The sequence below is a fragment of the Dipodomys merriami genome, unplaced genomic scaffold (assembly GCF_024711535.1).
Source record: "Dipodomys merriami isolate MVZ:Mamm:240054 unplaced genomic scaffold, mDipMer1.0.p SCAF_11, whole genome shotgun sequence".
Classification (NCBI taxonomy): Eukaryota; Metazoa; Chordata; class Mammalia; order Rodentia; family Heteromyidae; genus Dipodomys; species Dipodomys merriami.
This window is the reverse complement of record NW_027202382.1, coordinates 18253637-18266504: the sequence shown is the minus strand read 5'-3', so window position 1 is coordinate 18266504 and position 12868 is coordinate 18253637. Positions and strand designations below refer to the sequence as shown.

The following is a 12868-nucleotide window of genomic DNA, read 5'->3' as shown; positions in this document are numbered from 1 at the left end:
CTAACAGAACCTGTCAGGCCCTTCTAGAGCCTAAGACAGGAGGGTAGACACACACACACACACACACACACACACACACACACCAAGACACACACACACACACACACACACACACACCAAGACACACACACCAAGACACACACACCAAGACACACACACACACACACCAAGAATGTTTCCACCCCAGTCACCTTCCAGAGAGTCATCCTTTCCCCACTTTCATGTGGCCATTCAATGCCAGGCCTTCTTGATGTTTTGTGTCCCTGGCCATTGGTCCATCAGTTGACAACTTCCAGGCTCCCTTATGTGCCAGGCACTGACCACAGAGTCACCATTTGGGGGGTGGGGGTGGGCTGTGTAGATGAGAAGACAAAGTAAACAGGGACCCTGCCCTGTTTGGGTCAGGGGAGGGGGTGGCCAGAAGTGGAGGGAGTCAGGGAAGCTATAAAACAGCCCTCACCCGCCGGCTTATTTCCGTGACTCAGAGCAGATGCATCTCATGTGTCCTCAAGTTTCGCAACAACTGCTGTCACCACAGTATGGCCATCCAGTGCTTCCTCTGATCTCTCCACCTACCTGCCACTCCACGCCTTCCATTCACGGAGCCACAAACACTAGCCACTCCTGAACACACACCTAGACCCCTCATGCCACTGCCCATATGGAAAAAGTTTCTGTTCCAGAAAGCTCCCCAACCTCCAGTCTGGAGGTATCTGATGAGGCTATGGGAAGCGGGGAAGAAAGGCCTCTTCCTCTTGATCTATGTTGTCCTCTCACCTAAGCTAAAAATACCAAGTAGAATTGTCCATTTTGTGCACTGCACAAGAATATTGGCATCAGGCAGGTGGGAGCCTGGGATCTGCCCTCTGAGCCAAGTCCTTTAGCTGCAAAGGTTTTGAGAAAAGGCATCTTTGGGGAAAGGTTCAGGGGAGGCGGGGAGTGCTTTAAATCCTTTCCTCTGGCATGTGCATTGGCTCTGGCCTGGGGCCCAGAGTGTTCTTGCTTGTGCCTGAAGTTGAGTGGGGCTGTGCTCTGAGCTCTGGATCTCAGAAAAGCACCCAACAAGGTGTGGTCTTCTGCAGTGTTTCTAGAGGACTCTTCCCTGAACACCTCCGGCTCCACCCTCTCTCCCCCTGCCTCAGATACAGTGATGCTGTGGGCTTTCCTGCCTGCCTAGGGCAAGCAGGCAGAAGGAAGCATAAGCCCTTTTTTTTTGGACAGTCCAAGAGCAGCTTGTCCTGAGTGACCAGCCAGCCACCAGAGCCTTCTCCTCCATCTGTCCTCTCAGCCCAGGGCCCTCAGGCCTCTGCAGTGACAAAGAGGTACAGCACAACGCAACCCCTGTCATGTATCAGAACAAACCTGCAAGAGGGGGCTGGGTGTCTGCTTTCCTGCAGATTTGCCAAAGAGCCAGGGAAGGCCCTTCCCATGGCCAGGCAGGGCTGGGTAGATCCAATGGAGTGCAGTGCTGAGCAGAATTGTCCCGGGCACACATTCTTCTTCCTGTTTGGAGATTTGCTCTACTATTTCTGCATCCATAGCTGAGACTGAGGTGGGCACTGCCCACCCTATTTTGCTACCTACTGGAAATAAACTAGAGTCTGTGTGTACTTTATAGTCAAAGGGAGAAAGGGAAAGACTAACATCCAAAGGATAAATGTGAGCTAGGTGCAGTGTTGCATGCCTGTAATCCCAGCTATGCAGGAAGCAACAATAGAAGGATCTAGGGCCCAGGCTACCCAGTTAAAAGCGCAAGACTCAATCTGAGTCTTTTGCTAAAGCAAAAAGTTCTTACGCTGAGTTCTAGCCCTAGTACTGCCAAGAAAAAAAAAAAAATATTTAAAACATAAGGAGGAAGCTGGGCACTGGTGACTTACACCTGTAATCCTAGTTACTTAGGAAGCTGAGATCTAAGGATCATGGTTCAAAGCCAGCCTGGACAGGAAAGTCCATGAGACTCTTATCTCCAATTAACGACCAGAAAACCAAAGGGAACCTGTGGCTCAAAATGGTAGAGGACTATCCTTGAGCAAAACAGCTGGTGCGCAGAGCCCAGGCCCCAAGTTCAAGCCCCATCAGCAACCAAAAGCAGTAAAATGCCTGACAAACAAGCACAAAGCCCCAAATTCAAACTTGAAAAAAAATTAAATAAACAACCTGATGGAGAGAGTAAAATGGCTGCTTGGTCCATAGGAACATATTGGAGATAATATATTAGAAAACATGCCTTATAGAAGGGAGGTTGGGGGGCTGGGAAGGTGGCTCAGTGGTAGAGTGCTTGCCTTGCATGCATGAGGCCCTGGGTTCGATTCCTCAGCACCACATAAGCAAAAAGAAAAAAGCCGGAAGTGGCACTGTGGCTCAAGTGGTAGAGCGTTAGCCTTGAGCTGAGGGACAGCGCCCAGGCCCAGAGTTCAGGCCCCACGACTGGACCCAAAAAAAGAATAAATAAATAAGAAGGGAGGTTGGGTGTCACCAGAGGAAGCTACAGGAAATGACTCTAGAGCTAATGACTCTGGCCTTGAATTCCTGGAGTCATGGGGAACTCACCATTTACCAGATAACACGTTTTACTTGTATGGCAATGAAAGTCCCCTTTGAGTAGCTTTTGCACAGACTCGTTGCCTCTCCTCAAAGCCAGGCCTCAGACAGTTAAAGGTGGACAGAGCAGGCCCTGGCTTCCCAGTGACTCCACATTGTGAGAAGTCTGACAGGGCATCAGACACAGAGACATGAGTGAAAGTCAATGTCAGGTCTAGGGGAAAGGCCTTCTTGGAGGAGGCAACCCATGGGTTTGGATTTTGGAGGACAAAAGAGAATGTGTGAGAAGAAAGATCAAGAAATAGCCTTTGGCACAGAGGTGAGAGGTTGGGCCAGGCCCCAGTTGCTGTGGGGTTGCAGTACCCTGTAAGCATATGGCGGTTAGCTTAAGATCCCCAGGGGCAGTGAAGGGGTTTGAACTAAAGTTTCTAGAGGGGCAGCAGGCAAGGGCAGAGACAGGACCAGGAAGAAAGTCAGAAGCTGCTGGGGCCCTAACCCTCTCATACCTTCTTCTAATCCTGGCCCAATCTCTAGGAGTTCAGGCATTTGTTGTCCCATTCCCAGAGAAGGACAGTGAGTCTTGGAGAGGTTCTGTGGCCTGCACAGAAACAACAATGCCAGGACCTGCACCAGGCCAGGGCAGCTCTCAGATCTCCACTCCTGATGGCAGCAGGAGACCTGTCATGGCATGGCAGTAGGGGACAGGGATGAAAAGGATGCTGACAAGGGACATTTGGTGATAACTGTCAGGCCTGGCCTGGTAGAAAACAGCTCCCAAGGTTCAAGTAAAAAGCCCGGAATGCAAGGAAGAGCTGCAGGCCTGCAGGGGCACAGGCAGCAAAGGATGAAGCCACCTAGCAGCCCTCACCTGTCCCAGCTGTGAAAGAGCAAGGAGGACAGTGTTTTCCCAGCTCACAGAGGCCCAGTCACAGCCGCAGGCAGCAGAGAAACACGTGCCCTCACCCCTCAGCTGACCCCTTCCCCAGTGGTCCTGAAAACAGAGGGCAGAGTGACCAGGAGGTAAAGCCCTAGCTCGCACCTCCTAGCGTGCACAGAAGAGACTGGCTTAGAAATGGAAGAGGAAAGCAAAGGTGGGGAGCTGTGGTGACTTTCAGGTTCCTAACGTGAGGTGGATGGTGCCAGGACCCCCGAGATACGCACAGGGGTGGGTGTGGGAGGACAGAATTCCAGGGGAAGAGCCTGTCATGGACCCTGCCCATGGCAGATGGGGAAAGATGCAGGGAGCCAACAACTGTCCCCTTGGTAGAGGTCAGCCCAGCACTGCCCTGGGCAGAGCCAGCCACTGCTCTGCTTTCACTGGTTCCCCTGGTATTGGCTTAATAGCTGTCTCCAGCTGGGATTGGCCCAGGCCCTGACTCAGTGAGCCTGTCTGCTGGCTGCACACAGGGCCACAGTGGCTGGTCAGCCCTTATACCAGGAAGTGGTAGGGTATGCGCCAAGGGTCCAAGACAGCCCTCAGCTCCAGCAATCCTCTACACTCAGGGACTGAGCATCTAGTCACACTCCTGGCCATGATCAGTTACTGTGAAACAAACAGGACCAAAGCAGCCAAGGGAGGAGACTGTTACAGAGGAGCCCAGGTAAGACCAGGATCAAAGGGCAGAGACACACAGGGCTCAGAACCTTACTAAGGATGGTCACATACACATCCCTGCCGCCAGATGCCCCAAAAGGAAGGCAAAGATTCAGCATAAGCCACATCTTCCTGTTTTTACAGTGATGAGATTTGATCTCAGGACCTTACATTTGCTAGGCAGATGCTCTGTCACCCAAGCTATGCCCCAGCCTCTATTTGCTTTAGTTATATTTCAGATAGGGCTATGCATTTTTATCCAGGGCTGGTGTCAAACCAGGTTCTTTTTCTCTCTGCTTCCCAAGTCGCTTAGCTTATAAGGTAGACACCACTGTATCCTCACACACACACATACAACCCATATTTGTGTACGAAAAAAAATGTAAGCCCAGTGAGCCACCTTCATCATGAGGCAAATAGTGGGAGCCCAGGCAAAGCCCAGGTTCGCCGACACCATCCAAGGCCAGTCTCGCCATGGGGCAGCAGGCTCGCCTCTTTACTGTCAGAGCTGTCATTTGCTTTCAGTTTATGGCTACAGTTTCCAGACACCAGATTTAATTTCCATTAGGAGTTTTAACTCACTTAATTTATATTATTGAGGCTAAATAATGTTAACCTTCACGAAACAGGCAAGCGGCCTGACAGCAATTGCTTTTAAAAAGGAATGTAAGTCAAAGGGAATATTGATGATGCCAAGCACACTGGGGAGACACAAGTCCTTGACATAAGAAATCTTGGCCAGCTGCATGACAAGGTAGCACAATAGCATTGTTTCATCTTTTGCACCCTTTATGAGATGCCCATATTCTGTATATGGCTATAGTTAAAGTTGACTTTATGATCAAGGGACCATGATCAGAAACTATCATAGACCATTGGTTTTAGAGTCCTGTCAAAATCTCTGGTCTTGTCAGGTGTGGTGGTGCATGTCTGTAATCCCAGTACTTGGGAAGCTGAGACAGGGGGATGGTGAATTCAGGTAGCCTATCTATATAGCAAGTTTGATACCAGCCTGGACTATATAAGAAGACCCTGTTTCAAAAGACAAACAACAATAAATAAAAATGTAGTATGCTAGTGGCTCATACCTGTAATACTAGCTTCTCAAGAAGCTGTGATCTAGAGGATCACAGTTCACAGCCAAACTTGCAGAAAAGTCCATGGGACTCTATGTCTAAAACATTAGCTATAAAAAAAAAAAAGGAAGGGGGCTATGAATGTGGCTTAGTGATAGAGTGCTTGCCTAGCATGCATGAAGCGCTGGGTTCAATTCCTCAGGATCACATAAACAGAAAAACCCAGAAGTGGCACTGTGGCTCAAGTGGTAGAGTACTAGCTTTGAGCAAAAGAAGCTCAGGGACAGTGCTCAGGCTCTGAGTTCAAGCCCCAGGACTGGCAAAAAAAAAAAAAAAAAAAAGAAGAAGAAAAAGAAGAAAGGAGAGGAAGAGGAAGAGGAGGAAGAGGAGGAAGGAGGGAAAGAAAGGCAGGAGGGAGGGAGGGAGGGGAAAGAGAAAGAAAAGAAAAGCTGGGCACTAGTAGCTCACACCTGTAATCCTAGCTACTCAGGAGGCTGAGATCTGAGGATCGAGGTTCAAAGCCAGCCTGGGAAGGAAAGTCCGTGAGACTCTTATCTCCAAGTAACCATCAGAAAACTAGAAGTGGTACTGTGGCTCAAGTGGTAGAGTGCTTGCCTTGAGCTGAAGAGCTGAGGGACAGTGCCCAGGCCCAGAGTTCAAGCCCCACAACTGACACACAAAAAAAAAAAAGAAAGAAAGAAAGAAAAGAAGGAAGGAAGGAAAGAAGGAAGGAAGGAAGAAAGAAAGGAAGGAAGGAAGGAAGGAAGGAAGGAAGGAAGGAAGGAAGGAAGGAAGGAAGGAAAAAGAAAAGGAAAATAACAGGTCTAGAGGCATGGGTCAAGTGATAGAGTATCAACTGGGTGAACAAGTATGAGGCCCCGAGTTCAAACCCCAGTACTGAATTTTTTTAAGTATTGTTATGTTCCTATTTAAAACTGTGGAGATCTCAGGAGAGTGCATCCTGGCTGGCCATCTGCCCCCCGTGTGTCCTGGGCCTCTGGCTCCTGTGTACAAATAAGCCTGATTTGAGTTAAACGAACTCTGAGGAGGCTGCAGGACACCATAAGGGAGAGCAGCCACATTGGGTCAATGTATTTGTTTTCCAGGCTTGGCTCTTGGGCACTGTGGAGTCACAAGAATATGTTGAATGCTCTGAGCCTCAGTTTCCTCATTTGGATAATGATTTCTTCACTCAATTAACAGCACACAAATCATTATCCCAGTTATTACTTGTTTTCCTTTTTCCGTCTTTTGTACTAGTCCAATAGTACTTGCTCCATGAAGAGATAGACAAAGAGACACAAGGATGGGTGAGTGGGCTGGTGTGCAAGGTTTTGAGACTGACAGATCAGTGTCTGCTCTGGTCATTGGAGAAATCTGGCCTCTGCTCCAATGACTGGTCCTCTGCCCTCCTTGTGCTTTTCTTTGGCCTCAACCCTACTATGGGTGACAATATATCCTTCTTCATCTTCTCTAAAGCCCCGTACTTCATCCTTACCTATCTGATCTCCTGCTTGTTTTTTTTTGGAGTGAAAAGTAAATAATTGAAAGAAAAAGAAGGCCAAGTCCCCACTTGACCCCTGTCTGTGTGCACATGCCAGGTGTGTGTTCCTCAGTGCTTGCCTGTGCTCAGACAGCTCACCCTTTCACAAGCAGAACAGGTGCAGAAGACGTGTGGGAGCCTGGTTGCCAGGACAGGAAGAGGCAGAACATGTCTATGGACACTGGGCTGGGGGTGTCTCTGGGAGAGTCTGAAAGACTTTTGGATGTTGCATGGTGTTCAGGCCAGCTGGTGAAGGTGGAGTCTGAAAGCACTCATGGAGTAAGCCTGGAGTGGGTGTTCTAGATACCCCAGGCACTATCAGATATTGGCCAGGCTGTCCCAGCCTACAAGGACCCAGATTATAGGCTACATAAGTACCTGATAGATTAAAATATCTACCAAATTGAAATCTGATTGGAGGATGCTAATGACAACCTATCAAATTGAAACCTGATTGGAGGATGCTAATGACAACCTATCAAACTGAAACTTGATTGGAGGACATAAATGCAAATCTACCAAACTGAAATCTGATTGGAAGATGCTAATGAAACTCCAGCACGCAAAGGGGTGTGTCTGTCCTTATCATCTAGATTATCCCTGGCTAGGTTCTTGAATATATCTGACTGATGTCCCCCTGGGGAATGCTAACACCTCTGTTTTCTGCCACGTCTAGGTCAGGACCTGGATTCTCACTGTAGGCTACACAACTGCCTTTGGGGCGATGTTTGCAAAGACGTGGAGGGTCCATGCCATCTTCAAAAATGTGAAGATGAAGAAGAAGGTAATCACCCTCCTGTTTCAGTGTGCTGCCAGAAGCTACTTAGCAATGCATGCAGGTGCTGAGCTATCTGCTTGGGATTTGAGAGAAACACAGTCCCTGCCTCCTGGCATCCCAGGCTCTAGGAAATCAGTTAACAGAGGCTTTTACAACACATAGGGCCATGGGTTGCTTGGGGACATGAGGGGAGTTCTAGGATACATGACCCTTAAGGAAGGCTTCATGTACAAAGTGCCACTTAGGGCTGAGTACAGTGGCTCATACCTCTAATCCCAGTTGGGATTATAGGTATGCTAATAAGATAGGAGGATGGTAATGAGATAGGAGTTAGGGGGATGATAGCTGGAGTCCAGCCTGAGCAAAAACACCGACTTTTATCTAAAAAGTAAATAAGCAAAAAAGGACTGGAGGTATACCTCAAGTGGCAGAGCATCTGCCTAGCAAACGCAAAGCTTTGAAGTCAAACCCCAGTACCATTAAAAGAAAAAAAAGTGGAAGGAGCTGCATCTGATGTGTCTCCTACCCCTACAAGAGCTCCAGGGTCGAAGAGGGTCTGGCTATGGCGGCAGCCTACTTGTAACCTGTCCTCTGCACCTGGCCATCCCCCTCCCCCTCCAGGTTTCTCAGGCAGCAGACCACATGCTTCCCTCAGTGTCCGGGACCCCGCCAGGTCATCCAACTGCTCTCCAAGGTCAAGGAAGCATGCCTCTCACCCCATTCCTCTCAGCCAGGAAATGTCTCACGGCACCATGACACCTCTTTCCAAAGATTCTCTCTGAGTTCCAACCATCACCCTTCTACCCACCACACGTACATGTTTTAAACCCTGGATGTGGCCATATGCTGTTCAAAGATGCTGTACCATGGGCCATCAGACATGGACTCAGATGACGCAGTTCTTCTCCAGAGCTTGCATTCTGCCATGTCGCCTAGCACCCAAGGTGGACAGCAGGCCTTCCCAGACAGTGGGGTAGAAGGCAAAACAGGCCCTGCTCAGCCACTGACCTGCTGTGAGACCTTAGACAAATGTCTCAGCCTTCCAAGCTTGTTCCTGATCTGTAGAAGGAAGCATATTGCAGTAACATCGTTCCCTAAGCTGTGTTTCTGAGGCCCCTACCTGGTGCCCAATGGCGCCTCCTACACCTCATCCCTCTCGGATGCCAGGGTTGATCTGAAGCTTCAGTCCTCAACCCCACACCTACAAGTATGGTAAGGTAAATCCTGCCTTCTTTGGCCCCTGCTGGATCCCAAGGCCAACTCAGGAAAACTGCAGGCTGCATTCAGAGGGGGAGAGAAGCACTGCTGAGGGGTCACTAGCAGGTAACAGACCAGCCTATGAGGGGGAAACACAGCCTCACCCCATATGGCCACATTTTATTTTGTGTGTGTGAGGGCGCGGGGGGGGGGGTGAGAAATGAGGCTTGAACTCAGGGCCTCACACTCTTACTTGGCTTTTGTGCTCAAGGCTGGCACCCTAACATTTGAACCATACCTCCACTTTTGACTTTTGACTGTTTAATTAGAAGGTAAGAGTCTCACAGACTTTCCTGCCCAGGCTGGTTCCAAATGTCAATCCTCAGGTCTCAGCCTTTCTGAGTAGCTAGGATTACAAGTGTGAGCCACCAGCACCCAACAGCCATATTTTTAGACACGAAAGGGAGAAAAAAAAAAGCATAGTTTTAAAAAAAAGTATTGACAGGTGGTGAGTTAATGCTCCCAGATTTCACAGTTTTATAGCATGCTACTATTTGTTATAAAGACCAATGATCAAATCTTACATTGAGAAACTTATTCCTGGCCTAATTCTGCCTCTCACTAGGACCCAGCTGAAGTGGTGGCATGAAGGAGGACCTCAGGGATGAGGCCTCCTGTTCATGGCAGATGTTTTTAAGAACAAATGTGACTCAGTACTGTTGCTGACAGTGTGAGCCACAAAAGCATCAGAGGACACCCTTCAGACCTTTACCTGGGTTCATCCTAAGGAATGTCAAGGGAGGGCTTCATCCATTCCACTGATGTCTGGGTAGGGCAAGGCACTAACCATCCTGGGCGTTAACCACACTATGTACCAGAGAGCACCAAGTTGACCCAGCTAGAAGGTTGATCTGCTCAGTCAAAAGATCTCAAGTTAAGCCAGGTGTGTTGGTGCATACCTACAATCCCAGCACTCAAGAAGCTCAGGCAAAAGGATCTTGAGTTTGAGGCCAGCCTGAACTACATAGCAAAACCTTGCCTCAAAAAAAATCTAAAGTGAGCCAGGTGCTGGTGGCTCACGCCTATAATCCTAGCTACTCAGGAGGCTGAGATCTGAGGATCGCGGTTCAAAGCCAGCCCAGGCAAGAGAGACCGTGAGACTCTTATCTCCATTAAACCACCAGAAAACTGGAAGTGGCGCTGTAGCTCAAGTGGTAGAGCGCTCGCCTTGAGCTGAAGAGCTGAGGGACAGCGCCCAGGCCCAGAGTTCAATCCCCACGGCCGACCAAAAAAAAAAAATCTATAGTGTTTTAATTTTTAAAAAAAATACCATTTTCTTCTAAATCATTTTTCAGCCAGGATTTTTTCTGTAGAAAGTCATACATCATAAATAGATGACTTTTTGCCGACCTCTCTTCTGCAGCTACCTCTACTCTGTTTAATATGGCTGGAGACATTTGTCACAGGCTGTGAGCAAAATCTGTTGTTTGCTAATCCTTGCTCTAAACAACACGGGAAGTGACATTTAGAAGGGATAGTTGGCTTCCACTGTGCTGCTATTGTAAGCCAGATTCTGATCACCTGATGTGACTTGTGTGATGATGTCTACACTTTGTAAATGAAGGAATCATCTCAGAGGAGTCAGCAACTCACCCAGGATCAGCTAGTTCACATCAAACTCAGATCAGCTTCCCAGAGGCATAGTGATTGCTGAAGCCTTGGTTCGCTTCTTCTGCTCAAAGCATATCACTAAGCTGTTCCTGTCTCAGAGAGAGAATGACATGTGGGGACACCAGCAAACACCAACAACCCAGAGAGAAATCAGGGCAAGATTTAAAGAGAAACCTGAGAAAGAAGGAAGCAAAAATGAGATGAGGATGAGAGGTGGCCTCCAACTGTGTGGTTCTCCAACTCAGATCCACATGGTCAGGACAGTGCTTTCCTTTCCCTCCTCATCTTCCTTATTTCAGATTACTTTAAATCATTTCTTCTCAGCAAAACATTTTGTATAGACACAGCTTAGTTATTCACTATGGTCTCCCCAACTAAAAAACATGTTCCATGAAGGCAGAATGTTTATTCTTTGAGCCCAGCTAGACCCCTCTCCTTCCCAGCCCCAGGACCTAAAAAAGAACTCACCTCAGTATTTCTGCAATTAATAAATGAGATGTGGTTCATAACTACATGGTTGAAGTCATTCATAAGCTCTGGTGGAGTGCCAGGGTTTGGGAACAGTGCCAGATGGAAATCAGATGTATTCTTTCTTATTCACCAACCTTCCCACATGGATCTGGCCATCTGTTGATGCGCCTTGACGACTAGTAGAGCTGGGGCACAATATCACACTTGGCCTCTAGATGTCACTGTCCTACATATAACAGAATTGCTGCTAATCAAACCCCAAGTAATAAGTCAAATAGCTAGTATTCATGGAGCATCTTCCCCAGATAAATCTTGATCTTTTGTGATTTCCATGCATCATCATCTTGTTTTATTCTTATACCAACGGTACAACTGGGGGCCAATGACCCCACTTTATCAAGGAGGAAATTGAGGTCCAGCTAAGATAAGCAATTTACATTAGATCACATTTGGCCAGAACTAGGATTAGAATGAGCCTTTTTAATTCCAAAAATCTGTGTTCACTCATTTATATCATACTCAGCAATAAGGCATGAGCTTTCCTCCTCTCCTGGCTCTGATACCAATGGAAAACTGCTGAATGGCAGAGATGAAGTGATTTTCCCATTGCCCCACAGGTAACAAGAAATGGAGACAAGGTTCTAATGTAGTGCACATAATTCCAAATCCTTCCAAATATCACTGCCCCATGCAGCCTCACACATCATAGAGAACCTTACAGGAAGGACTTTACCTTACCACACTGACAAGAGCGAGCTCCTAGAGCTCATCCTTGAAGATCAGCTGTGTCCCAATGTAGACCATACCTGAGTCATGGAGCTAAAACTACCTGGACTCAGTCTTCAAGTCAGGGTAGGATTGCACCAGCAAGAACTGGGCAAGGACCTCCAAGGGCACAGCCTAGACAAATGCTTGTGGGCTCAAACAGCCTGAGGGACCACAGCACATGCAAGGGCCTCTTGTAGCCTGACCTCAGGTCCCAGGCTCCTCAGGAATGTCTTCCTTTTTCCCCAGCTTCTCAAAGCTGGCAGGGAGTTGCCTTGCTCCACAGAGGGCAAGGGTTAAGCTGTGTTTTTGCAAAGCATCAGCAGTTCACTGGATCCTTTCTGAACTTTCAAAGAGAAGGCTTGCCCTGCCCCCAAGTAAAGTGGTTTTAGGAGATTTCATAGCAGTCTGTTCTGCTGTTCTTTTCACACTGGGCCACAGAAAGGCCTTTATGAGTTTCTATTCCTGTTGTTGTTGTGTTTTTAATGGCCTTAGTCATTAAAAGCCACACCCAGTCATCTTTCTTAGGCTTCTGTCTCCCAATTTATTTTTCATGGAGTCTTTTCCAAAATAAATTAATCACATTAGCTTTTATTTGGTTGGTGGTTGGGTGAAGGTTCAGGCTGCAAAAGGGATGAAATGAGGCTTGTTTGTTTGTTTTTGTATTCCTTCATCTCAGTTCTACCCACCCATATTTTTTGTTCTTTGGAAGGGTGTTGAAACTCAACAATACAGGCCAAGAATGAGTGTTCCACTCATGGGGCAGCAAGCAGAATCTAGCATCCATGTGCCAAGAGAGGTACCCTGGCTGTGAAATCAAGCAGATGCCTGCTTGAGGAAAATAAGCTCCTGAGCCAGCATAATCTAGGATCAGGACTGGGGTCCTGGTCAGGTCTGAGACCAAGAAAGGGGCAGGACTTAGATGAATAACGGGTTAGGTCTTAGATCTTTGCTCCCCTCCCTCCTTTGCCCCATTTTTCCATCTTTGTTTCAGGTTAGTAGAGCACCAGCCTTTACTTATCCATTTATTTATTTGTTTAATACTGATACTAGGGCTTGAACTCAGGGACTTGTGTCTCACTTAGCTTTTCAGTTCGAAGCTGGCACTTTAACATTTGAGCCATACCTCCACTCCTGGATTTTTTGCTAGTTAATTGGAGATAAGATTCTTACAGATGGGGCTGGGAAGGTGGCTCAGTGGTAGAGAGCTTGCCTTGAATGCATGAGGCCCT

At 47.8% G+C, this 12868-nt stretch overlaps 1 protein-coding gene across 1 annotated transcript in view; it reads left to right on the top strand.

Moving 5' to 3' along the window:
* The window catches only part of Gabbr2 (gamma-aminobutyric acid type B receptor subunit 2), a 336688-nt gene that overhangs the window by 273677 nt on the left and 50143 nt on the right, over positions 1–12868 (top strand). Inside the window, exon 12 of the mRNA XM_070010539.1 lies at positions 7431–7538. Coding sequence (XP_069866640.1) covers positions 7431–7538 — 108 coding nt within the window. The remainder of the gene's footprint in view (positions 1–7430; positions 7539–12868) is intronic.